The sequence below is a fragment of the Aspergillus welwitschiae genome, assembly GCF_003344945.1.
Source record: "Aspergillus welwitschiae strain CBS 139.54b unplaced genomic scaffold BDQ94scaffold_20, whole genome shotgun sequence".
Classification (NCBI taxonomy): domain Eukaryota; kingdom Fungi; phylum Ascomycota; class Eurotiomycetes; order Eurotiales; family Aspergillaceae; genus Aspergillus; species Aspergillus welwitschiae.
The window spans coordinates 35,728-61,457 of record NW_020798714.1 but is presented as its reverse complement, the minus strand read 5'-3'; the positions used below and the strand labels follow the sequence as shown (position 1 = coordinate 61,457).

The window sequence follows — 25,730 nt, the reverse complement described above, 5'->3', positions numbered from 1 at the left end:
CCCCCCCCCCCCCCCCCCACCAAAACAAGTCTACCAGTAAGCCTTGTTCACCCTCAGGCAACAAGTTCATGACATACGAGGCTCTATCTGCCATGGTTCGTAAGCAGGCAAGAGCAATTTACCTTGCTCCCAAACTGGGACTCGGATTTAAGGGCTCTTCAACGCAATTATCGCGCTTGCTGCTAGAAGTCCCTTTCTTACGTGGGCGCTCTATGGACAACTGCCACATGGGGCAGCACAGATATTCCCCTTCGCAGACCCAATGTCCGGTGTCGCGACGCTCGATGGTAATAACATCCTCAATCTAAGTGCAGCCGCTGTGCAGAGCTTTCCAGAACAGTCACTATCCAGCCACTGTTGTGCCGTGGCCGCAGCCGCAGCCTAGCGTACTTACAGTGCCGAATGAAACATGTCCCTGCACCCCGTGTCATCAGTCTGAAAGCATCATTGCCCTTCAACACAGGGGTTTTATTGTGCTTAGCTGGCCTACGTGGATTACGGACATTCGATGCTTGTGCATCCGCGGAAAATTAAACGTGATCGATCTTCCATCGAGTGAAACAGAACATGGCGTGAGCACTAACTCACCGGTTCCCACTCTACTAAATACTATGTATAGATGTGTGCCAAGTCAGCTTTATACTGTTTACTAGAGGGTGGTGACAGCTCGATGGTGCTTTGTCTTGTAGTTGACTCTACTGCAAATACACATAACCCGTAGCATGAGCAAGCAGAACGAAGAGGCTATCCCTCATGCAGTGGTATATACCTATTAAAGGTATTCTCACTGAATCCCCGATTAGTGCCCACAAACCCTACCTTCCGAGCCTGTGGCGTGCAAACCTACGTTTGAGGGATACAGACGCACCATACCCTGATCATGGACTATGCTATACGTTGTTCTGGGGCAGATCCAGTAGTCCCTTGATGCTGGCAGCTGCAACAACAAGAAGAAGAAGGATCCTTAGCCCCGGGCGGGCTCTAAATTCAGAAAACCACTCCTGTAAATTGCTGATAGTAGTAGTTATATCTTATACTCAAATTTAATGCAGTCACGTTACTCTTGGTAAGTTACTAACAGCCAGAAGAAGATTTCTCTTTCTAGTACATACTAGCAGTTTTCTATCCAGCGAGATTCAGGGGCAGTGATTTCATATAAACTTTGAAAAAGGATTTAAATTTTGTTCTCTATACTGCATTCCGGTTTTATGGAATCTTTCGTGCATATGTACAAAGGTCTGCAGGACAATCTTAGAGAGAAGCTCTAAGGAATTCCTACTACACTCAGTATAGAGACGGCGAAGGTTTACCCTCCTCCGAAGCCAAAGACTCCCGTCATCAATTGCTGATATTCTCCCCCGTTCCTTTACGGTCGTACAGGTTAGGCTTGCCTTCAGATATCGCTATTCGACAGCATACTCGAATGTCTACAGTTCTTGCAGGACCACAGAGTACAAGGAATGGCGTGTGGCGGATGACAGGAGTTGCAAAGTGCCATCCTCAGGCGGACCTTGAGACTCGGGGTCAACATAGCCGACCATGATTCCCCGCAGGAAGCCTCACTTTGACCCCTGCTAGAACCGGCACTGATGGTCTCCAAACCATCTTGTAGTTTCTGATGGTGGGGTCTCTTTGTCCTTCTACTACCCTCAATTTCCTATTCATCTTCTTGGCATGCTATCTTGCCACCTTCGGTCCGCAGTGCACTTTTGCACTTCCATTTCAGCGCGTCATCCTTTGAAGAATCGACTCTAACTTCGAGCAGTATACAACACATATAAGATAGTCCCTAGAATATTTCTTAACTAACGCAAGCGGGGTTCAACTATCGGTCTTCATTGGATGCGATGGCCCCCTAGACGTTCGTATCCGATAGCCTATTCATAGGCTATACAAGCACGTGACGCAACCACCAACCGCAAGGTTTCTATAAGTTGACCCACGGTGAAAGCAATTCTGGGAAAGCTTCCACCTCATCTCCTTCCCCAGCCAGCATCATGGAAGCTATCCGTCTTCATCCTGCTTCACCGACATCCACACCCTATTCACCAGCGAACCCGGCGCCATCCACCGCCCTGCGGCTAGACCGGGATGTCCCCATTCCGGTGCCCTCTGCGCCCGGGGAGCTTCTCATCCGCGTCAAAGCAACAACCGTCATTCGGGACATGCTCACTTGGCCGGAATCCTACACACACGAATATGCCATCTTGGGCAACGATGTGGCCGGTATTGTGGTGGAGGTGTTCTCATCCACGAGCCAGTTCAAGCCCGGCGACGAGGTCTTCGGCATGACCAATGCTGCCCGGGCAGCTACCTGGGCTGAATACACCATCGTCAAGGAGGAGGAGGTAGCCCGGAAGCCCTCTACATTAACATTCGCCGAGGCGGCAGCAATCCCCCTCAGCGCACAAACTGCCTACGAGGCCCTATTTGAGCACGCACGTATTCCCCGACCCACGGTGGCAGAGTTCACGACCCACTCCGCTACGAAGAAGGAGTACTCTGTGCTAATTACTGGTGCCGCGGGGGCGGTGGGCGTGTATCTCGTGCAGTTGGCCGCAGCGGCAGGGGTAAAAGTTGTCGCCGCTAGCAGCTCCAATGCCCGCAACCGCGACTTTCTTCAAGACCTTGGGGCCGACGAGGTCGTGGAGTATAGCACGCTGGACGAGCGTCGCGGGGAGTTCGATGTCATCGTCGATGCCGTTGGCGGGAAAGTATTGGAGAAGTGTTGGGAATACGTCGCTGACACAGGAGTGCTGATTTCAGTGGATTCGGCAAGCTTCAACTTCGTCGAGGAGCATGAGAAGCGTGGACTTCGCAAGGCCGGGGTACATGCGCTGTTCTTCATTGTCAGGGGCAGTCTGGATGCATTGCACTACCTTGCCGAAGCGGCAAGTCATGGAGCCGTCCGGCCTCTCGTCGCAGACATCTATCCACTTGCTCGAGCCCGTGAAGCGTATGATATGGCAAATGGAAGGGCGTATGGGCGTGGGAAGGTAATTCTTGCCGTCTGACGTATTCTTGTTGGACTGTCAATGCCAAATCCTATTATCGGCTCATTTAGGTTTGGTCTCTGTGCCATGACCAATTAGTCAATCATAATCCATCAATCAGTCCCCATGAAAATTCATCTGCTTCAGTAGTGTACCAGCCGCAGAGATCTTCAATCGCACAGACGGAAGTGCCCGGGTCGTTGTCGTGTTTCGACAGACTGTCGGTGACCGGTTTTGGATCCACCTCGTTTGCACCGAAAGACGACAGACCACTGGCTCCAAGTATACCCTGATCAGTGGGACCTCGCCCGAGGCCCAGGACACACCGAGCGATCGTCTGAATCTCGAATACATTCCTCGCTGTCCTCGGCCAGACTTCTCCCAGGACCTTGAGACACCCGAGCGTCATCCGGATCTGGTCTCTTGCGATGCCAAGATCTCTCCCCTTGAGAAGAGTACTGCAAGCGGAGAGAAGCGCCAGTATCCCCTCGCTGACCATACATGTGGTGAAAGGTGTGTGGTGAAATCTTGAGGCCGGTAAAGCCAGGAGACCGATCTGAGCCTTGACCGCCCGCAAGACGCGGATGGTATGGACGTTTACTAGATCGGGCGTGGGTGTGTCCCGGGGAGGCTCCCGGGCACAGCTGGATACGTTCTCGATGGCATTGAAATCGAGGGCCGACAACGGACGATGGAGGCCAATAGTGGATCTAGCTAGTGAGTGGCGGGACTTGCAAGGAAGGAACGTGAAGCTTACACATGGATAAGCAGATGTGCTTGGAACAAGAGCTCGTCGATCTCCCCATCTGCCTTGATGACGTGTTTCTGCTCCGGGGGTAATAGTAGTCGCCATCCATCCAAGCCACAATCAACCGCTTCGATCACATGCATGGAGTCTTCTACAGTTGCCACTTTGGGGGTTATGGATATTGCAGATGCGGCGCACTGCACGGCGCCAATGAGGTATGCAAAAGAGGAGAAGTGAACATCGTCGGAGAGAAATTCACGTTGATTGAAATCCTCAAGAGTCCTGGGGTTGGGAATAACCTTTCAACTCAACATCTAGCATGAGCCAACCCAGTACTGGTAAATGGGATTGAGAGCGTTCGCACTTACCCCCAACTCGTAATCGGACTCGTCGCAGGGCAATTCGACGGTCACATCAAGATCCATGACCCTAAAATTCATCGTTCCCAGGGTGCCGGCGTAGTAGGCATCTACAATGTACAGCATCCACCACGTGCGTCTCCAAGATTCCCTCAATACCTGGTCGTTGGCTTCCTGGGACGCTGCAAATTCCGCCTTGAACATGTGCAGGTCAATGGCGATCTGAGCTGCCTGGTCCAATTGTAACTGCGCATCGGCATTGTAGTCATACCAGAATAAGGCTACGGAGTACAAGATTCGACACTGAACTTGAATCGGATCAGACGGTGACAAGTGGGAAAGGGTAGATTCGACCGTGTCTTTGAGCGGGACCGACCATTCCCGCGCACTGTAGATATTTCCCATGAAGCGCATAGCGGCAATTAAGGGTGCAAGTGCATGCTCTGTGCGAGGGTCTCGACATAGTTCTACAAGATGTTTCCGTGGTGGGACAAATGGATGGCATATGTGAAAGTCTTTGTAGTAGGAGTGGATCAAGGGATCATCTGCAATTTTCTCCGACCGGGAGGAGTTCCCTGAGGGAGGAATACCGTCCGTACTGGGGTCACCCAGATCGACATTGAGCACGGCCGACCTGGGTGGGATACCTGCCGGGGTGGACGACATCGTACTCAGCCCGAACCCAGATGTGCTGGTATCTTGTTGCGGGCTCCCATGGTTCATGGGATAATCTGTCCTTTGTGTGTGCCGGGAGACGAGACCGCGCCGCGAAGGGGCATAGCTGCACCGCTGGCCGACCTCGCCACAGCGCGTACAGCTCGGTCGCTTCCCATCACATTTGGCATGCCGAGAGCGACAGGGCAAGCAGGCCAGCGATGAGCGTTTAGCCCGACGGTTGTGCATAATGAAAGTCGACCCTTTGAGGTGCTCGCAGTACAACTAGATATGATTGATCATCGTCCGGCATTTGTGATGGACTGTCGGCGGAGAGCAGGAGACCACGCTAAACTCTTTGTGGACGGCTCATCGGAACGTTATTTATCCGTGTCAGTTGGGGAAAAACGATGCGTTCATGCGTTGGGATTAAAACAGGAAAAAAGGAGGGATCGATTTCTTGTGCTGTGGGGAGATAATTCTGGCTGCTGGAGATTCTCACGCTGAGATGATTGAGTCGTCTTCCAACTTGTACCACTGTTTCTCGATAACGTCTCACCAACTTGATGACGATACTAGTAATCCTGAGATCGTCCTTGCCACATTCCCAAATATATATTTCAGGGAACCATAATTAGAGATTACTACTACTCTCCAAATCACCACTGCTACGATTACTGTTACTGGGACATTATAGCTCCAGGGGGTGCTTACAAAACCCTAATCTAAAGATAGGTAGTAGCTAAAAAAAAAAAAAAAAAAAAAAAAAAAAAAAAAAAAAAAAAAAAAAAAAAAAAAAAAAAAAAAAAATCATTTTCCACCCGTGAATAGAACTCGGTTCAGTTCAGAAATCTTCCATTGAGGCTAAGAGTTGACTATTGCTTCGACACTACATTATTCCCCTGTATTCTGGGAAGGAGTAGTACATCCTTGATTCACCTATTCCTTTGAATCTCTCACCTCTTGCTTCGCATACCATTCCTGTACCACCCCGTCCAGCTCCTTTCGCAGCACCTCCCTCTTTTCCAGCGGGGCAAATGACTCCACCAGCATTTCCACAACCCTCTTATCATCCACCAGTTCAATTCTTCTCTCATGACAATATTTCCACAACTCCTCCGCGGACAAATAACAATGGCGGGAAGTATCGCTAGATCGAGGACAAGCAACGTCGCTCAAAGGCTTTCCCCGACTCACCAGCTTAATTGCATCAACAGCCATCTGCACTCCAAGCGCATACTCCTTGCCCACACCTGTCAGCATGGCCGCGGACTCCCCGACGGGAGTAGTCCGGCGATCAATCACGTCTCCTAACTTACCGTCTTCATGGAATTCACGAAGGGTATACCCAAACTTGGCTCCAGCTTTCTTGCTGTCCCAAGGAGCCGAGAGGACGCCGGCATCCAATGCTAGAAGGTAGCGCGACGAAGAGGATAAGTAAGCAATAACATCCTGGTCGGGTGCCTCGGCGCATGTCAGTGATATGCCGACGTCGATGAAGTATTTTTGCAACATTCTGCCGACCGAGGCACCCTTCGTGTCTGGTATTTCTTGCACAAGGACCCCGTATGCCGTCTGCATCTGCTCAACGGTCATGTGCCGTGCGCCTTTGAAACTGTGTTCCTTCAATCTTGGACAGAGATGCTTGCGGAAAAGCTCGCGTTCGAAAAATTCCAGTTTGCGCAGGTCGAAAGGTCGACTATCAGACTCCTCTAAGGAAGGTGTCTGCTTGCTGGATGACAAAAAGAGGAAAGGCATATGGCCCTCGGCCAGAAGCAGGGGGACCAGGTCACTGGCTATCAGGTGCGAGGCCACGTCTGCACCGAGAAAGATCGCGATATGTACAGGTCTGGCAGGGGGCTCCCCGACCAGTGCGTCGGCGATGCGAGCCGCATGGGCAGCCGTTCGATCGATGGCGCTGACGTAGAAGTGCGTGCCGCGGGTCAACGAGCCCATCGTGTATAGGCCGGGTGTTGATGTACAGAGGGTGTGGAAGTCGACGTCAACCCCACCCATCGGGTGTGGGGTGAATAATCCTTTTCGGACAGCGGACTGGACGAGCGGAGATGGGATGCGATCGAGATGACTCTCTTGTCCAGTTGCTTCGATGACATAGGATGCTTCTATGGGCCCGCTGGTAGTCTGGGCGATGAAGGCGCCCTCACCCTCATCCCAGTGGACAGCCTCTCCTGCGACGACACTAAGTTGGGAGGTTTCCATCAGGTTGAGTATCTTTTGCGCATTCTGCACCGGCATTCCGTGACGATATCGCATCCAAGGAGTGAAGAATTTGGCCATGAATAGCTTCTGGCTTTCTAGAGGCAAACAGTGCCAGTAACGCTCGATTACTGGGGCCGTGTGGCGGAGGACGGTTTGCCAATGGACATTTCCTCCCTGTGCCGCGAATAGGTCTGCCCGTAGTTCAGCGAGCGGTGAGGCATGCTTCTGTATCCAGGTCCAATCTCCGTTGTTCACTCCGTCAATTTCATCCATAAGGGTGGTTGTGAGCTTGACAAGACCGTCCGCTGGGTTGGATTCGATGTATCGGGCCAAGGTGTGAAGGGTGTAACGGCGCGGGTAGGGCTCAGGCTCGCCCTGGACTTTGGGAAGGCGGCCACTGCGCGACATGAAGGTCAACGGGCCCTTGTGGCCATTCTTGGAGAGAAATAGCGCTGCGTCAACAGCGGAGAGCCTTGATCCGATGATGAGAACCGAGGCATCGGCGGGAATGGTCTTTAGTTGAGAGGTTGGCCACGGGCTGGGAAAGAAGCCCGGTTGATTCAGCAGGTGCGTGTTGAGAGTGGAGGTGTAATTCCCCAGCGCCAACACGACAGATTGGGCAGCAAGGCGACGCCCCCCTGTCAGTGTCAAGGTGAAGGTACTGTCGTCATGACGGTCAATGTCGGATACTTCGTCTTGGATGATTGAGATGTCCAAGCCCATCTGTTGGGCTTGCGAGAGTATCTCGGACCACATCGCCTCCAGGTACTCTCCATATTGGCTTCGGGACGGGAAGGGACCACTGGCTAGCTCGCTTCTCCATCTCGTAAAATGCTTGGGGTCGTTATAATATAGACCCATTGTGTCCGTGTGCATGTTCAGGATGGTCCCGGTACAAGCGGCAGAATATGCCAGTCCTGGACCAGGAGGTGAAGCTTTCTCAACGACGATGATGGGAGGAATCTTCTTGCCATCCTTAGCATGTTCGATCAAGCGAAGAAGCACTGCTATGCCACTGGCGCCAGCGCCTACTATGACAATGTCTTCGGTAGAAGAATTGGAAACCGAGGATAATGATGAGCCCATTGTGGAATGTCAGACACGAGTGATTCTTCGATTATAGACAAGCTAGCACTACAGGTGCCCTGATGAAGAAAGTATTTATCTTTTTGAGATATGAGTACCGGATGGTGGATAGCCAATCGTTCCGCTAGAGCAGGTTGTTCCAAAACAGGACAGACGATGAGGGCTATTCTTAGACTATGCTGCACATCCATCCCACAAGCACCTTCAAGTCCCCTCTAAATCTCTGTATTACCATATAATCACATTATACAGCTGACCGTAAGGCACAAGATCCCGTCGTCCGAATACAATGCGGCAGTCAGCTCGTGGCCATCTGCAACGTTCATGGGACTCGAAGGCCACCCCCTCATCCTTTAGCTCCGCTGCCGGTCTATATTGCCAAGCAGTAAGCTGAGGAGGAAACAAAAGGGGATTCGCAATCAATGCGCCATCAATGCACCGCATGAGACCTGCCGATCTTCCTCTCGTGATGAGGACACTGAATGCCGAGTACGAGTAATCCTTTTGAAAGAAGGAAACCGTGCCGAGAGTTATGAAGTTATCGGCAATAAACGCTCTTTTTACAAAATTGATTCCCATAATCATAATGACGAACCACGCCATTCGATTCAGCGACTGGTGGACTTTCCTACACGACACCCGGATACGCCTTCCGCCGGACTACAATGTAACCCTCCGTTGTTTGACCTAGGATGTGCCGGGCAGAATGAATGGTGATCAATCCATCATTTTTGAGCATACCGCATTTACACATATGGAACATGCATCCTACGGCGGTCAGAAAGGAATAGCAACTCAAGGCTCCAGACTGGCTCACGTGGCTGGCCTCGGTACTACGCACCGGTACAAACATACGGCTTGTCCGCACAATGAGAGAGGTCATTGGAAGACTCTATAGTGTGCGAGGGAGGGCGGAAAGCTGCTGAGTAAGGAATATGTCACAATGCAGTTGTCATAAAGAAGCATTCGGTACACTTATACGCCTAAGCAGCCCTTCAGAATTCCTGCAGGGTTGTCGACATACAACAGAATTCGTCCTGTACCATGTTTGTACGGCGTATAATTGTGCTTCCGTCTACTACCCCAATAGGTTAGTGATTTAATACATAGAACTAAATTGGATATATCGACTGCGATCGTTTCCGACATCCAGTATGAGGCACCCCACATAACTAAGCCTGAGGAGCAGTATTGGCACAGCCCTACCTGAGGGCCCGGTCTGGGCTCCTTCACTCCTGCAGAAGCAATTTCCTTGGCCCTCTGTGAAAACAATTTTGTCTATTAGCCTGAAGTCTTGGTCTAGAACAGGTGCAGATCGTCCGTCCTCCTCAAACTCCGAACCAACAAGATCGGCTCCGCGAGGCACACCACCAAGGTTGATCGGGTCTGCAAGGCCTGCGCAGGGTTGGTCAGTTTCCATCCCAGTGCTTGGCTAGCATTCCCGACATGAAGTGCAGCCTTGATCGGATTGGACCTTCATATCCGGATGTAGCCGCGGTCGGGGTGAGCGGGAGGGTGGGTTAAGCCAATACAAGCAGGACGGAGAAGTGATCTAGTGCAGTGGGGATTTATAAAAATAGATATACTGTAGCATAGCTGAGCATGGACGGACAATTGCGGGGCGGCTGCGCTCTGTCCGTCCCATCAGTGGTTTGGCATCTTCGATGTATTGACGCCAAGGAAAGCAGTGGTTAAATCCAAATTTTGGCGGACACGAAAGTCCTGTGTATACGTCGTGCCAATCATCAGCCATTTCTAGGAGGTACACGTCGGAGGAACCCTTACCATGCCTAGCGAATTACCAGTGATTTGCGGTATAGCACCTCACTTGTGAGGCAAATGAGCTACATCCCTTCGCCCGTTACGAGCTGCTTACGCGACTTCTGAATGAGGCCTGTGACAGCGGAGGGCTTGATTCAAAAGAGGCATTAGCAAGATTCGGTTAGTCTCGTGCTAGCATCTACGGATTGTTGCCTAGTCAGGCACGCCATAAACTCCTGCGAATGCGCGTAGCAGCAAATTGATCCGTGTGGCAAGGACCAGTGATGATTGGGCCTTTCTCGTCTTCATCTGGCTTCCCCTCATGCACGGGAGAGGATGGAGCTACACGGATGAGGGGAAAATGTCGGGGAGATGCAGTCGCGGTGCAGATCTCACAGGGCAATAACGTTCTCCGCATCGGTCGGTCACGCATTTTATTTCAAGGCCCGGGATGACCGTGATGCCAAGGAGATGTCGCGACTTGGCGGCCGGGGTTGAATCCTTTGGGAATCCTTCAAGAAGCCTGGACGACTGAAGGGAGCGGAACTTGGGAGGAATTGAACCCGGATGACGGGCTTCAGCAGGAATGGGCACAACTTCGTAGGTGACGCTGTCAATTACTAAAGATTTTCTCGTCTGTTACGGTGTTTCTTTGGTCAAAACATGTAGATACACGCTACTCTCATCCTTTCCCTCTCTCTCCTCTCTGCTCGCTCTCTCCGTCCGCCAAGCCTCCTCATAAACAAGCTCACCGGGTCTCTTCATTCTCAAACATAACCAATCACACCTTGACTGGAATACGCCAGCCCACCTTGGCTGTTCGCGCACCGAGAAGCACCAAGGCCCCCAGTAAGATGGCCACGCCCGCCCAAATCTGCGCTCCAATGTAACCATGCGCCTTGGCGACGAGAGCACCGCCCAATGGCGGCCCTGTCAGACACGCGAAACTCACTATTGTGAACCCCATGCCGATCCGTGTTCCAGCCCTACTCAGGTCCGTGATCAAGCTTGACAGCGTCGGTGGCCACATGCCTTGTAGCCCGTTGGCGCAAAATCCGTATAACACTGCAAAGACGTACAGCCCCGCAGACGAGTGGACCGCCGCCCAACAGAGCATCAGCACACCGGCGGCCACCGCCAGGGGAATAATGGTATTGAGCGGACCCAGATGAAAGGACGCTAAATATGCGGGGACCAACCGGCCCACGACGGCTGCGCCGTTCAACACAATGATCAGGTTCGTGGACTCGGAGTAGCTGAAGCCGATGACCGTACGCCCAAACGCCCCCAGGTAGTACACAGCAAAATACATGCCCCAAAAGTTGAGCCAGATGCCCACAATGAAGAGCGTGTATACAGGATCACGGAAGGCAGCCAGCTCCACTAGGGGCCCGGACTTGCGCGGCGGGAGTCGTGCCTGTAGGAGACCTATTGCAGGTAGGCTGGTGGCGAGCATGACGAATCCCACAACACGCATCGTCCAACCAAACCCAATAATTGGGAGCAGGCCCTTCACCAGGCCGGGGAACACCATTCCCCCTGTCCCGCTGCCGACCAGGGCAAATGCCACCGCGAAGACGCGTCGTTGGTCAAAGTACGTGGCCACAAGGCCCATGGTCGGGCAGAATTGCAAGCCGCTCCCCAGCCCCGTACAGAGTCCCTGGGCGAGGATGAGCTGCCAGTAGCGGGTGGCAAGCGAGGTCATGAAGACCCCCAGCACCTGCAGGAGAACACCAGCGCAGAAGACAGGGCGGAACAGGCCAGCATCGAGGGCTCGGCCGGAAAAAGTGCCGACAAAGAAGATGAGAAAGATTTGAATAGACCCCACCCACGAGATGGCGGACTCAGACACCCCCAGCTCGTTTTGATAGTACGATTGGAAGACCCCGAAGCTGGCCAGATAGCCCCAGGTGTTGAAGCATACCAGGTGGCCCATAACAGATTGGGTCCATGCCTGCAGGCCCCCATCGGGTGGTGGTTTGACTGGGGGAGGGGAAAGAGGAATCTGAGCTTGGGATACATCATCGCTGCTGGTTTTGGTCATGGTGGATTTTCCGAGCAGAAAAGCAGATATGCACAATTGTAAGATGAGCCGGATAGTGTAAATAATCAGACGTCTTTTAGGCGCTATTTCAACTCGCCAGTGGGGTCTTGTGTGTGCCGTCATTGGGCCGAAGCACTACATTGTCCTGAATGAATCAGGTCCTCCAACTTTCCGCCCTTCGCGCTGCAAGATAATAACCGAGGGGGTGTAGTAAAAGATATGCGGCCCCGGCCCTTTACTCCGAAACATCCTTGACCGTATGTGCAGTACTATAGTGCATAAGCAAGCTTAGCCGAGTAGGTGTAATTTTTGAGGGGCTGGAGTGCTGCTACAGTCATCATGACTCTGGTTGTAAAATTTCGTACACTTGACATCGGAACCTCGGGGTTCCGTGGCCTTTTCTGATGGCACAGAGTCTTGAAGATGGAAAAGCCTCACAGACTCAAGACAGGCCTCTGTCTGATCGTAACTGTTGGGCCCTGTTACTTTGGTTTTACTGAAACGAAATAGGATATATAGTTAGCCAAGGGCTTGCACCATGTCGGGAAGGCCGTCCTGCACCGATATCGTGCATATTGTGCATGCCAGCTCCGGCCTTCAGATCTGTCGAAAGGATACTTCTGCTACCGTAGTTGGGGATAATACGCTCCTACAAGCACTGAAACTCAATCTATTTGCCTGAGATCGGGTAGGTTACTCTTTGACTTACAGCCAGTTTGTTACTAGGCTACTACTGTTACTTGGCCTTAGACCTCATTAAGCCGGATCGAATACCCAATAAGTTCACGTCAACATCGATCGCTCACTTCTATTATCATGTACGGCCAGGGAATTCAGAAAATGCAAATTCTCAGATTGGAGTAGGAATCTCAATTGAGTGATAGTCAAACCTGGATGACTACCTCGTGGTGTTATTTCCGCAAGAGCTGTGGCTATTACAAGGTCGTCGAAACAAACATAAGTCAATATGTTCAATACTCAAAACCTTTGGGCTTCCTTCCTGGCATCTGCCAGTCCAGCTACGTGGGTAAAAGGCGCCTTTGTTGCTTCAGAATCCAATGATAGACTCGAGAGTGGCATCGATCAATTATCTCCAAGGGCCATTGCTATCGGCTACCCGGACGTACCCTATTCGACTGGTTTTTTCATGTGAGCCCTTCCTGCCATAAATAGAATTATTTGACTATGTATCCGTTAATCGCTGTTTTCTTCAAACTAAAGCTACGCGGGTGCTTTGTTCGCAAGGTCAAGCCGTCTTTCGACTGACTGTTAAGATAAACCCTAGTACGGGTAGTCTGCGACCGAAATCGCAGGGAACACATCAATTTAATTGACTCGATACTTGGTGTTTGTACATATTTGATCCTTGCGTGTCGAGGAGCAATTGAGTCAGGTGTAATGCCGTGGCGCCAGGAGATATCAAAGAAACGATGAGGAGGAAAGAAGTTTCACGAGAGGGAGGAAATGGACAGTCATGGACGAAAAAGACCCGGACATTCGCTATCGATGCAAAGAATACCCGTATGGACTCTCTCGTCTTTCTATCATTTCTCACTACTCCAACCTTCTCGGTACCAAGTCAAATGCATCCCAAGACGCGGGCCGATAGCGTCGAATGATAAGCCATTACTCAAGCCAACTTTCAATGGAGTAACAGGCCAGTTGGTGAAAGATGTTGGAGGATTTACAGTAAGAGCCACTTCACCTTCATTTGTTCAGAGCGCTAACAATTGCGCAGATACAGATATCCTTGTAAAATAACAGAAATGTCACTTTCTCCCACAGCAGAGGAACAGCCATACCTGGGTCATATACGAGAGACATATCACTGCATAATCTAATCATTGCGAGCAGTCTTGCAGGTATCGACACTACAAGACAGCGACTTCACTTTCTCGCGCTGAGTGCCGTACCTTGCAATTGGATGATCCAATTTGCGCACAAGCGTTGACGAAAAAGCCATGGATACAGCATTGATGAGGAATTAATACATTCCTAACCAGGGGCACATATGCTTGGGTTACATCTCATATATAAACATCATCGAATGTTCGGTGTGTCAGATCTCGAGCTCCATCTGCAGAATCGAAGAAGTAACTAGTTGTTCATATCCGGCTATCAGAATCAGGGAACCCCGAATCACCTCTGTACACCTCGTCGGCATAGAAATAACATGCTTGATTCCATGATGTGGCTGTTGTAGGGGCGCAGCGGGCATTTGGGAAACGCATTCATGGCCACAACTCAGTTCGTACGAGCTTGAATGCCAACGTCCATCATTCGTTCAGTATCGCATAGCCCAGGTACATCGGAAAGAACCTTTGGTACTGTTGCTTACTACAAACACGCCAGGAAACAATGTTACGCATGACAGGGCTCCACCGTCGTCTATCTCCATACACGACGGAGGAATGTAGTCTTACCTGTCGTGAGCCAGCAAGATCATATCAGCCTCTCGGGAGGCAGGATGCCATCCATGATAAATGCATATAGCATAATACATGTGAGGCCTGCATGGGGGTAAGCAAATCGTCGAATCGTATATTAAGCATTACGTCAGGCCTACAGTCTACTGGAAGCCAATCAATTCCTCAGTGTCGGTCCATGGAGCCCTGGTTAAGAGCAGAAAGAAGCCCCTGGTGAGGCCCTTCACCAGAAAAAGCTTTAAGGGCTTGATAAGTAGGACCACGGGAGCTCAAATACATAAATTTCCCCTGTATTCAGGGTTAGTTGCCTTTGTGCGGGCTCCGCTTTTATTTTTTTCCAATAATGATGATCTAGATATATATTCTCCGCTTACGGGTGGGTTAATTCATAATTTTGCCTCATCACTATACTGGCGTCAAAGGGAAGCTAAATGTACATTCATTGACAAGTATGACGAGCAAGCTCTATATATCAATCTCTTCGAAAGTACTGGGCAGCTTGAGTCAGAATCACACTTCTCTCCAAAAAGCTTCATCGGCAGTGTCGCTTGCCCACTTCCGACCAGCTCACCACAGCCTCGGCACGGCGAGTCCGTTAGTAATCAGATGCGTAGGTAAGCAGCATTAGTTAACGTAATCGGACAACGAAGCGGCGCGACAACGAGCCGGCGCGGCGATCCCCAATACTTTAAACAAGCCACCGTTCTGCCTACCATATTGCAACGATCGCTTCAAATTGAAGCAATTAAACACTAAATAAACAACTTATATACAAAGAAACTAGGTGTTGACTTTATCTGGATATTTGAGGCGATTATGGTCTTCTTTGTTATAATTACTGCAGCGTGGTAGCCGACGTTGAGTGTTCTTCATCTGTATAACTTTAATATTCTTTTTCTGAGTAATATAACATGCAGTAGAGCCATCTAATGTGTCTTTTTTTTGTAGAAAGTGTTTTGAAGCCTTCTTCTTGTTCTTTTTATATTGATTAACTGCACGAAGTTGATTCAATTTGTGTTAAAGTAGTACAGCATTCTGTATTACTATATCTGCATCTTTATACATCTTTTTGAGTGCTTGATCTGTAATAAGTAATAATAATCCAGCTTTCTGCAGTGTTTCGATCTCCGCTTTCTGATGATTTAGTTGATAAAGAGTCAAAGGTGTTTTACCGAGATATATAAATTAATTAGATAATGATATTGAAGGTGGTGGAGGTATTTGATTTAAATTTCTGAGATTTTGAAATACTTTTTAAGAATTGTATGGAATAAGCCCTGTTGCAGCTAATCCTTGCTTTATATTCGCTGTATTAAAGATTTTTATATATATCTTTTTAAAATGATATAAAAAGTCCTCTTTCTGTATATGGTAGATGCCTTGGTCAGCTGTATCTTTGATTTAACAGCCGTACAGGATCTTTAGCGGTGCAAAACAAGCGACATCAAGCAGTTGAAGTTTATGGAAAGAATGAGGTGGCATGTATAGAGAAATAATCAATCTTTTTTTATAATATTAGTTGAATTTGATAGTTGAATAACTTCCATGGCTATCAAGAATAAGAAGATGATACTAGTCTATTATTTTTAAAGCTGTAAATATATCAAAATACTGAAGTCAGTTAAACGTGAGTTTATCATTCGTCCATCTATTATTACTAATACTGATCTGCTAGTTATTGGGAATAGCTTCAAACCATTTTTCTTATTGTATTTTGCCTGTAAAGATAATCTGTGGAGGTAGTATACTTTCTACAGTACTGATTATAATAATTAAAGTAATTTATTTATGATTTCCAGGTTGTATAAATCTTGTATTTGTTTCATGGGATTCAGTACTGTAAACAATCTTTGCAGTTGAAGCTATTCCCATTTAAAAACCCGTTTTGTTTATATTATAAGTATCGTGTTCAAGAATCCCATATTTTTATATGGTATTCTGTATTAATTTAAACCACTGGTTTATAATATCAACATCCTCGCACTTCGCGTGTTGATAATCAAAATGTTGAGTATATTTAGATTTCAATTCAGCCTGGTGATGTTAAATGAATCGGTTAACCCAGTGTTTGCTGATAAAAGTGTTGCTTTTTAACTTTGATTTTGATGATAAAAGGATCTCTGTAAGATATTATACTTTTATAATAGTAAGTGGATAGCCTCGTGAGTCTAATTCAAGGATTCTGTGCTTTAATACTAATTTATTATTATTAGATAGCTTTCTTAAATTTGCCTCTATTTCAGCGCGAGACTTGATCCTATTTAAATGATCTTTCAAAGTGCTTATCTTGATATTAAATGCTGCTGCACACGTTTTCTTGGTAGCAAATTGACCGCGATTAAAGGTCTTGCAGGCAAGTATTAGTCTTCTATCTCTAGAAAGATCCTCCATACGTTTGAATAGCTTTAATATTGATTGAATTAAGCAAGGTTGAATGTCGCGTGTTGTGGAGGTTCGAAGCGATGAGGGTTCCCGCGCCGGCTCGTTGTCGCGCCGCTTCGTTGTCCGATTACGTTAGTTATTCCGGCACTCTTGAGCGCCCAAGGCCATGAATGACTCCTGGTTGGCTTGAAGGGTGGGGGTTACCCACACGTTTATGACACTTTCGCCGATCTATGCACATTCCGTTCCGTAATTCCGAGCGCTTGATCTGCATCCACTTTAGTATGACTGGCCAAGTTATCCTCTTCGAGGTGCTGAGGCTGAGTCGTGTTTGGCCCCGGAATTCAATCACATCTGTCTTTCTAGGATTCTTCCCACTATTGACCGGTAACGCGCATCAATATTACAGCCAAAGACCTGTCCATCAACCATGATAACATCGACAACTCCCCGCACTGTCGCCGTACTGGGCGCAACGGGTAACCAAGGGAGCGGAGTTGTCCGCGGCTTATTACACAAAAACCCGCATCACCCAGCCCCCTTCAGCGTCCGTGCCGTGACACGCGATCCTAGCTCCCCCCAAGCAGAACGACTCCGTGCCCTCTATCCAGAAGAAGAAGCCGCCGGCCGACTCGAGCTCGTGTCTGGTGATGTCTATGACGTCACAAGCCTAGAGCATGCCTTCGACGGGGTCTGGGGCGTGTTCGCTGTCACGAATAATCGCCTTCCCGGGCAAATGATTGAAACCGAAGAGGACCTCAAGCATGAACTGGTAGCGGGAAAAAATATCGTGGCCGCCGCCAAGACATCCCAAGTGCATCATTTCGTCATCAGCAGTCTACCCAATCTTGCGGAGGCGAGTAAGGGGAGATTCCAGAAGGTGTACCATTTCGACCATAAATATCAGATCGAACAACTTGCAAAGAGCGAGTTGGCCGCTGTGACGGTTTTACGGCCCGGTGAGTCGCTCACGTCAAGGAGATCCATGTTCCAGGACGTAGGCTGACATGATATGTCCCACGAAGGGTTGTTCTATACGAATATGCAGTGGGTGCAGTACTGCCGACGAAATGGTAGGCAAATACGATCCTACGGGTATTCTTGCGGCAATACTGATAATTTGTGTTGTGTAGGAGACGGGGTCGTCCGTTTTTGTCCACCGGTTCCCGGGAATAAAGCCGCAGACTGGACAGATCCAAGCTATGATATCGGTGTTTATGCAGCTGGCATGTTGAATCCATTACGACATTCTTCCCCGTCTTACGTTGCGGTAGTGACTAACGGTGATTGCTGAAGTAGAAGTCTTCTCTCTGGGACCCGAGAGGACCGCATCAAAAGTCTATCCCGTGGTCGGCCCTAGGATCCGGTTCGCCGATCTCCCAGCCATGTTCTCGACCATGCGATCTCAACCGGCAATCTTCGATCCCATCACTCTGGATGAGTGGGGCGCCACAGTTGCAAGGACGGTTGGCAAGGGGTATGAAGAGGACATCAGGCAGATGATGGAATGGATTGCCGTTGCGCCGGATGAGAAGATTTGCTATGGGACCATGGACCCCCAGGAGGATTGCTCCTGGGCGGATCTTGGAGTACGGGCCAGTGCGTTTGAGGAGTGGTTGGGGAGGTCAGGATGGCAGGGGCCCTGAAGCTGTCTCTTTATAAACCGGTTATTTGGGATATTCAAGGTCATGGTTGGCCCGTATCCAATGAAGGAACTGCCCTGCGATACGAAAAATGGTGTTCTCGTCCTGACTCGTCCAGTCCAATAGTAATTAGCAAACCAGATTAACCCTAGCTTTCACGTCAGTAATATTTCTACGGACAATGGGTAACATGAAATTCAGCATTGGCACGGGAGTCGGATGCCAAGAAAGCGATGGTAAGCTGATATCCAGACGCATTCGTAATGGGGGATCAAGATCATCCCATAATTTCCCGGATTAGGTGGACAGTCCGAGTGTCTACCGGCATTAACTAGGCATAGCGCGATAGTAGTGACAACATAGGTGGGAGTGTGCTGTGGCACTGTGATACATGCATTCCCCACAGGGGCTCTCTAGGTACGTCTTGGCACTTATGGCTCTTATGTGGAACACCAGACTTAGTATAGTCAGTCCTCTCCTGCCACTTAGAGCTCTTTCTAGCCTCTAAATAATAGAATCAATTTGCAAGTATGCCTACCCGGTGGGCTCATGCGCACATGTTCGAAGATGATAATATGAAGTGAGCAATGACGGTATCAATGTTAAAATCCACGCCTGTGGGTCCCGACAAGTAGATCCGTAAGAAAGGGGAGAAGCTCCCCTTGGATTGCATGGGCAATACTCAAGCAACTGAAAGCTGTTAGTTTTGAGATGCCCCTGAGCCGGACAATCCGGTGAAAGTCTCTGCTTGGCGCCCCGCTAACTATCACGGCATATAGACTCTCTACCTAGGGAGCCATCCTATCCCTATACTGCGCTCGGAGGATACTAGTAGTACGCTATGGGTCTGGGTTTATGCAAGTGCTTTCGACCGCGACTAGTTCAGCTGCACCAGAAGCTTCGACAATTTTACATTCATCGAGCTGAATGGCGAAGAGAGTTTTTTGGGTCAGATAGTTTCGGACTGGAGCTTCCGTGCCTGGTGGGGGCATTGATGAGACACGGGATTTCCGGGACTCGACGCGAGGGATCCGGCGTTTGGCACGGAGCACCGTCCGCATCGCGCTTCAACCCCTATGCTATTTTAGTTGACACTCTGCCTAGCGGATAATTACAGTGACATGATCTCAATCCTGCAGCTGGCATGTAGAATACATGCCCACTTGCTGCAAACACATTGGTGGATCTAACTTGAACACCCAATCAATTTTTTTCGTCTGGGAAATAACAGGGTATACAGCCAAGCGGATGATGTTTTCGATATAGCAGCTCAATGCAACAGTCACCAGAATGAACGGATGTAAATTATATTTCGTCAACATGCTAGTGACATAAATATATTGTACGGACCATCGTCCACGGGTACTCACACAGTCAACCTCAATAAAAATTCTCCAGGCCATACGTCGCACTTTCAATATGAGGCCCGATCTTCTATCTACCTTCGTGACCGTGATGGCCTTCGCGCATCATGCCGAAGCAGCGCAGTCTTCTATTGTCTCGGGGAGTGCTCCCGGCTTCGCAGCGGGCGTGACGGGAGGAGGCGACGCGACCCCTGTCTATCCGACAACTATCGACGAGCTGAAAGAGTACCTCACCTCCTCTTCGCCTCAGAACATTGTTATCGAGGGTACTTTCGACTTTGTCGGTTCTGAGGGCACCAAAACTTATCAGGCTTGTAACATCTATGACTGCACACCGGATAATGGTGGACAGGCTATACTTAACACGCTTGGGGGATGCGGGGACACCTCGACATATGACGTGACCATCGACGTTGCAGGATACCAGGGTATCAATGTCGCATCAGACAAAACTCTGGTCGGTAAAGGGACAGGCGCTGTGCTCAATGGCAAGGGCCTGCGGTTCGTGGGCGTCTCCAACATCATCATTCAGAACATCGAAATCACCAACCTCAACCCGAAGTATGTTTGGGGAGGAGATGCTCTTACGTTCTCCGACACTAATCAGATCTGGATCGACCATGTCACCACCTCCTCACTAGGCCGCCAGCACTATAGTTTTGGCCAGGAGAGTGACAACGCCATCACCATCTCCAATAGCTTCATCAACGGGAAGACTGACTACTCTGCTACTTGTGATGGACACACGTACTGGGGCCTCGAGCTGGTCGGCTCCAGTGACCAAATCACCTTCTACAGTGAGTTTCAACTGGCTGGGTCCGCATCCTGATAGTTGAACGTGCAGATAAACTAAACGCAAAATTAGAAAACTACGTCTACTACACCTCCGGGCGCAGTCCCGCTCTCAGTGGCAATACACTCTTCCACGCAGTCAACAGTGTCTGGGCTGATAACAGCGGTCACGCCATCGAAGGGACCGACAACGGTATGGGCCTTTTTGAGGGCAACGTGTTCAACAGTGTCCCCACCATTGTTCAGAGCGGCTTTGTCGGTCAGCTATTCAGCTCCGAGTCGGCCAATCTTAGCCAATGCGAGACGTCCTTGGGAAGAGACTGTGTGACCAATGCTTACACCAGCTCTGGTTCCTTCAGTTATGATGACGATGGATTCTTTGTTGACTTTGAGAACCTGCCCATTGTATCTGCTGCATCTGCATCTTCGATTGCGAGTACCGTTCCTTCGGATGCTGGTAATACCCTGAGCAGCACCTAAGCGGCACCAGAACATGTACCGTGGGAAGAAGCATACGGCACGCGTTGAGCGTGATCCTTATCATGGAATATATCCACCTGGCACGCGAGAACATAGTATGATAAAGTTTAGAACTAATGCAAGACCTAAGTTTTGAGAAAGGTAATGGTTCATGTAATTATCTTCAAGGACGTACTTGTTTATGCAAAGTGAGGATCGAGTGTAGTTCACGGGACGGTAGAGGGAGACTTGATCTACAGCTGCACTAGGACTTATCCACTCGTTTTGACCATAAGAAACGCAGTACTAGTAGTATATTGTTAGGATTAATCGGCTACAATCACCGCCATGAGAAGAGAGAGTGCGTTCATATTCTCTAGGCACACGACCAAAATTTGATAGCTGAGGGTTTCTGAGCATGTAACAAATGCTGGCTGAATGTTGCCATGCTCAATGAAACAGAGTCGTAGGGTTCATATACGCATTCGGATTGTCCATTGATATTGTCCCGCAGTCCGATGCACAAAATAATCTTCAAGCGAAAAGCTAGTAGTTGGCAGATGGGAAGAACAGCAAACACGAGTATTATCTGTCAAGGAGTCCCTGCTATTAAATGCGCCCAGCACCAATGTTACGGAACCATGGATGAGACAGAATCTCTTCCGGAGATGGCCTCTTTGCAGGATCATATTGTAGAATCCATCGAATGAGTGTCTTCACTTCGTCGGCTTCCTTCTCATCAATATCGGGCTCCGCCGAATCGAATTGCTCCTCCATGGATATCTGTTCTACCATATGCGGTTCCTCTCCTGGATCGACTGCCCCAATCTGACAATTGGACAGCTTCCTATCGGGCGTAAAGTAGAGTGAGGAGGTCTTCCAATGTCTATATAACTCATCGGGGAGGGCACCGAGCCGTTCTGTAAGGGAGAGAAGATGATCATCATCTTCATACTCGGATGGTGGAACGCAGAAGAGCGGCTCTCCAGTGATGAGCTGAAAAACAAGGCAACCAAAACTCCAAACATCAAGGGTGTTATTAACGACTCCGGTAAGAATGAGCTCAGGAGCCCGAAGGCCGAGAGGAGTGACGGTGTTTGTTGGGGGACTTGCAAAGAAATATGCTGTTCATGGTGGGCAATAATGAGCACAACTGATCTTCAAGAACGGGGGTAAAATGTTAAAAGCAGGGGGGACTGACCGCCGCCCATATCGGACAATTTGACATTGAAGCCTTCAGTGTAATTTGTGAAGGGCGACAGACTGCGCAACGCATAGATACCGAGGCGCCCATTTATCTTCCTTGCCATCCAGTCTCTGTACTGGAGGCGAGATTGACTCAGCTTCTACATCTTCCTCTTGTCGGAGCACGTCTTCGGGTGTGGAGCGGAGATCCTTTAAAGTGAAGAGGATGTTTCCTGGTTGAAAATCTCCATGCGCGATACCATTCCGATGCAGGAACGTCAAAGCATCCAATGATTGCTTCAGAATGCCTTTCGCCATCCAGAGCGGATACCGTACCTTCATCCCAAACATCCGTGGTTTGAATTGTGGCAGCTCCTCGACCATTGAATTCACATTCGGACCCATGGGCTCAAATACTAGGCATTTGTGGACGCCATTCGGACCATGGTGCTCAAACTCGCCTAGCAATCTCGTGACATGCTTCGCAGCTTCTGTCGGTGCTGTTCCAGTGATGTGTCGTAGGATGTGTAGCTCGGCTGTCGATTCAGGCAGTTGGGCCACAAGAATCTTTAGAGCGACATATCCGCCATTCCTGGAAGGGGGTTGATTAACGGCCATTTTGAGCGCGGCGGGCAGACAACGCAACAGAAAAACTTACCTCAGGTCACAGGCGAGCCAGACCGTTGAGTATGAGCCCTCACCGAGCTTCCGGATGACCTTGTACTGACCGTTGTTGAAGACGTCACCGAGGACGACGGGGTGATAGCCACCTGGATGGTAATCCTCGACCCACTCACATGGTAGTGTGACAGTCTCGAACCTCCACTCATCGTCCGTTACCGCCCTTGATGGGGGTGTGGGAGGAGGCGAGATACTCATAGTCGCAACGGAGAATCGCTGCCCTAGGATTGCCGAGCGTAATATACTTAGAAAGTAGAGTTGCGGTGGACGCCTCGCAAACTCCGATAGAAACTGAATAGTTGAACCTAAGCGGCGTTGGGCAGCGCCTCGGGCGTACATTTATAGCCGTTCGGTTTGGACGAGCCCTGTTGCGCAACGCGCCTTATGGCGCGTACTTGTTTCAAGTAGTGGCCTATCGTCCGATATTGACTAACGTAACTCCCAGCCGCACCGGCCGCCCGCCCCAGAATCATTGTACTACTCATTGCTAATTCACAGCCTTGATCAAAAGAGTGGTTGCATGTAGAAACGCGTTGCGCGGTGTACTGGGTGGCCGGCGCGGGCGGATGGCCGGTGCGGCCGGGAGTTACGTTAGAAGATTTATGACTAAAATGTCCCCGACGACTGACGGTGTGAAACAGGGCCGGGAATATTGATGCCAAAATAATTCCGATGAGGATCACATGCTTACTATGGGCCATAATTTCATACATTCGGGAGCTTATCAACTGGACATCATCCCCTGCAAAGCCTATGTGACCTTCAGCTGCTTTTGGACTATCATTCACCACGACACATAATCCGGAAACTTTTCATCAGTCCTGAAATCAATCGGACGATACTCTTTCCGCCAATGCGAACCCGTAGGCGCTTAATCCCGATGGAACATTTCATTGATTCCCTTTGGGAGTCGCAGGTCAAATTTTGAAAATTCCTAAAACTGTTTTGCTCGAGACTACGGCTTCGGAAGACCGTGCTGAAAGCGGCGTGTTAGAGACGAGAGACTGGTCAAAGCGAAGGGTGACTGGCGTAACAGCATGCGAAGATAACTGGGTTTATGGCCGTTGTAAGTGGACAGTCGTGCTGGGAGGATATCATGCACGAGTCGCTGGGCACTTAAGTTTACACTTATACTCTTGCTTCGGTGTTGAATAAATAGATCAATGTACCTATTTCAACAGGCCGTTTGTGGAATAGTGAACGTGAGGGCGGCAATCTGCGTTATATTTACAATGCACAATATGCTACGACTTGCCGTGTTCAATAAATGATCCTCTCGCTGGGCTACCGAATATGCCGTATCGAGTAGAACATTTATAGCTATCATATCTCATGGAGGCACAAGATGCTAAGCGAAACACTATTCAGGGAAGTTGGCAAGGGAACTAGCAGCGCGGTGTTGAGGGCGCTCGCGCCTTTGACTTATGATAACCAGGCGCCCTTCAACCTTGCTCAATTCCTGGCAGGGCTTTTACACATTTTTTGAGCGAATTGGTATACTCTTCGTTATATGCAGATAATGCTTCTATGAGGTAATAGCCCAGGCTATGTTGCTGTTAAGTCCTTGCATACATATCCGTGTCGCTCTCCAACCAAGTTCGATATGTACTTAATTACGACCACAAGCAAGGCTGTGTAGACAGAGCGCCACTTGGACAGCGTGACATATTTGTTCCAATGACTTGTAGCTTATTATATGAAATTTTCCCTAAATTTCGAATAATATTATTATCCATATGACGGGAGTCGGCCAGTCAGCAAATGGCTAACTTTGGCCACCATGTCCAAAAGTAACGTTGTATAGCTAGTCTTAATTGTCACCGTATGAAGGATACTACTAAGTAGCAGGTTTGCTACAAATATCACCAATAGCTGAACTCTTCAATCACTGGCAACCACTGAGACAATTAAATATACATATATATTGCAATTCTGACCTAGAATAATATGCCTCTATCCTGTCATATTCACCGTAAGCCATATGGACAGGGATTATAGGTTCTTTAATTGGCCTCAAACTCACTTTGCGTATCCATCTGTCACAATAGTAATCCTTAAGAAGTAGACCGTCGTCGCTTAACCCTTTGCTCGATCACGTCCAGTCCTACCATCTTTTTCATAATGCGATCAAAGAATCCCAGTGGCAGAATGTTACCGAGTCTCACCAACGTCGAGAACCTGCCACGCCAGATCCAATATGCTGGGCTGCGTTTGCTGAGTTCCTGCACAATCTCCCGCGCCCATGTGGCAGGATCAGTATCACCAGAATCATCCGAATTATCCATAGCCTGTTCAACTACATCCTTGGCAATATTGAATAGCGAATCTGGTGGCAATTCGGAACGTGGCGCATTGACATGAAAATTTGATCGGACAGCACCCGTTAGCAGGTTTATGACTCTGATATTCCACGGCCGGAGCTCCAAACGTAGATTCTCCGTAAAGCTGGCTGCCGCTGCCTTGGAGGCGTTGTATACACCTGCGAATGGGCCTGTGGCTGCAATGGTTCCGGAGAGAGAGCCGTGATTAACGAGAAGAGCACCACCCTCGCGGGTTGATCTCATAAGAAGAGGAAGGAAGGCCCGCGACACACTGATGATGGACCAGACATTGAGCTCGAAAAGATCACGTCCCTTCTGAATATCAATATCCATGACTGGCATTGAGTATCCAGCGCCAGCGTTATTGACTAGCGCATCAAGTGATCCGCCAGTTAGCTCGCTAACCTCAGAAACGCACTTGTAGATGGAGTCATCAGACAAGGTGTCGAGGTGAAGTATTTCGAGGCCTGACTTCTTGGCCTCCTTGAGCTTGGACAAATTTCGAGCTGTGGCAAAGACGCGCCATCCAGCTGCCTGAAATTGGAGAGCAAGATGAGAGCCGAGACCGCCATCAGAGCAGCCGGTAATGAGGACAGTAAGCTTTTTAGTCAT

At 49.3% G+C, this 25,730-nt stretch overlaps 8 protein-coding genes across 8 annotated transcripts; 3 read left to right on the top strand and 5 right to left on the bottom strand.

Annotated features, from left to right (window-relative positions):
- Positions 1-1,789: 1,789 nt before the first annotated feature.
- Positions 1,790-3,014, top strand: BDQ94DRAFT_179853 (NADP-dependent oxidoreductase; the record flags this gene model as incomplete). The annotated part of the gene is made up of 1 exon (XM_026773490.1): positions 1,790-3,014. Exon 1 carries the CDS (start codon positions 1,998-2,000, stop codon positions 3,012-3,014), a length of 1,017 nt encoding a protein of 338 aa, XP_026625088.1. The 5' UTR covers positions 1,790-1,997.
- Positions 3,015-3,053: 39 nt separating this feature from the next.
- On the bottom strand, positions 3,054-5,003 carry BDQ94DRAFT_179850 (putative C6 transcription factor; the record flags this gene model as incomplete). The annotated part of the gene is made up of 3 exons (XM_026773489.1): positions 3,054-3,703; positions 3,751-4,040; positions 4,110-5,003. The coding sequence occupies 3 exons, from the start codon at positions 5,001-5,003 to the stop codon at positions 3,097-3,099; spliced, it is 1,791 nt and encodes a 596-aa protein (XP_026625087.1). The 3' UTR covers positions 3,054-3,096.
- Positions 5,004-5,693: 690 nt separating this feature from the next.
- On the bottom strand, positions 5,694-8,060 carry BDQ94DRAFT_160123 (FAD/NAD(P)-binding protein; the record flags this gene model as incomplete). Its single annotated transcript, XM_026769172.1, has 1 exon — positions 5,694-8,060. One exon carries the CDS (start codon positions 8,058-8,060, stop codon positions 5,694-5,696), a length of 2,367 nt encoding a protein of 788 aa, XP_026625086.1.
- A 2,542-nt stretch (positions 8,061-10,602) lies between these two features.
- Positions 10,603-11,865, bottom strand: BDQ94DRAFT_171327 (major facilitator superfamily domain-containing protein; the record flags this gene model as incomplete). Its single annotated transcript, XM_026771728.1, has 1 exon — positions 10,603-11,865. One exon carries the CDS (start codon positions 11,863-11,865, stop codon positions 10,603-10,605), a length of 1,263 nt encoding a protein of 420 aa, XP_026625085.1.
- A 5,238-nt stretch (positions 11,866-17,103) lies between these two features.
- On the top strand, positions 17,104-18,319 carry BDQ94DRAFT_171326 (uncharacterized protein; the record flags this gene model as incomplete). The annotated part of the gene is made up of 4 exons (XM_026771727.1): positions 17,104-17,632; positions 17,699-17,746; positions 17,807-17,884; positions 17,973-18,319. 4 exons carry the CDS (start codon positions 17,104-17,106, stop codon positions 18,317-18,319), a joined length of 1,002 nt encoding a protein of 333 aa, XP_026625084.1.
- Positions 18,320-19,735: 1,416 nt separating this feature from the next.
- Positions 19,736-20,952, top strand: BDQ94DRAFT_171325 (polysaccharide lyase family 1 protein; the record flags this gene model as incomplete). Its single annotated transcript, XM_026771726.1, has 2 exons — positions 19,736-20,477; positions 20,546-20,952. The coding sequence occupies 2 exons, from the start codon at positions 19,736-19,738 to the stop codon at positions 20,950-20,952; spliced, it is 1,149 nt and encodes a 382-aa protein (XP_026625083.1).
- Positions 20,953-21,540: 588 nt separating this feature from the next.
- Positions 21,541-22,995, bottom strand: BDQ94DRAFT_179848 (serine/threonine-protein kinase; the record flags this gene model as incomplete). Its single annotated transcript, XM_026773488.1, has 4 exons — positions 21,541-22,055; positions 22,086-22,089; positions 22,192-22,708; positions 22,775-22,995. The coding sequence occupies 4 exons, from the start codon at positions 22,993-22,995 to the stop codon at positions 21,541-21,543; spliced, it is 1,257 nt and encodes a 418-aa protein (XP_026625082.1).
- Positions 22,996-24,851: 1,856 nt separating this feature from the next.
- BDQ94DRAFT_160119 (dehydrogenase) lies at positions 24,852-25,730 on the bottom strand (the record flags this gene model as incomplete). The annotated part of the gene is made up of 1 exon (XM_026769171.1): positions 24,852-25,730. One exon carries the CDS (start codon positions 25,728-25,730, stop codon positions 24,852-24,854), a length of 879 nt encoding a protein of 292 aa, XP_026625081.1.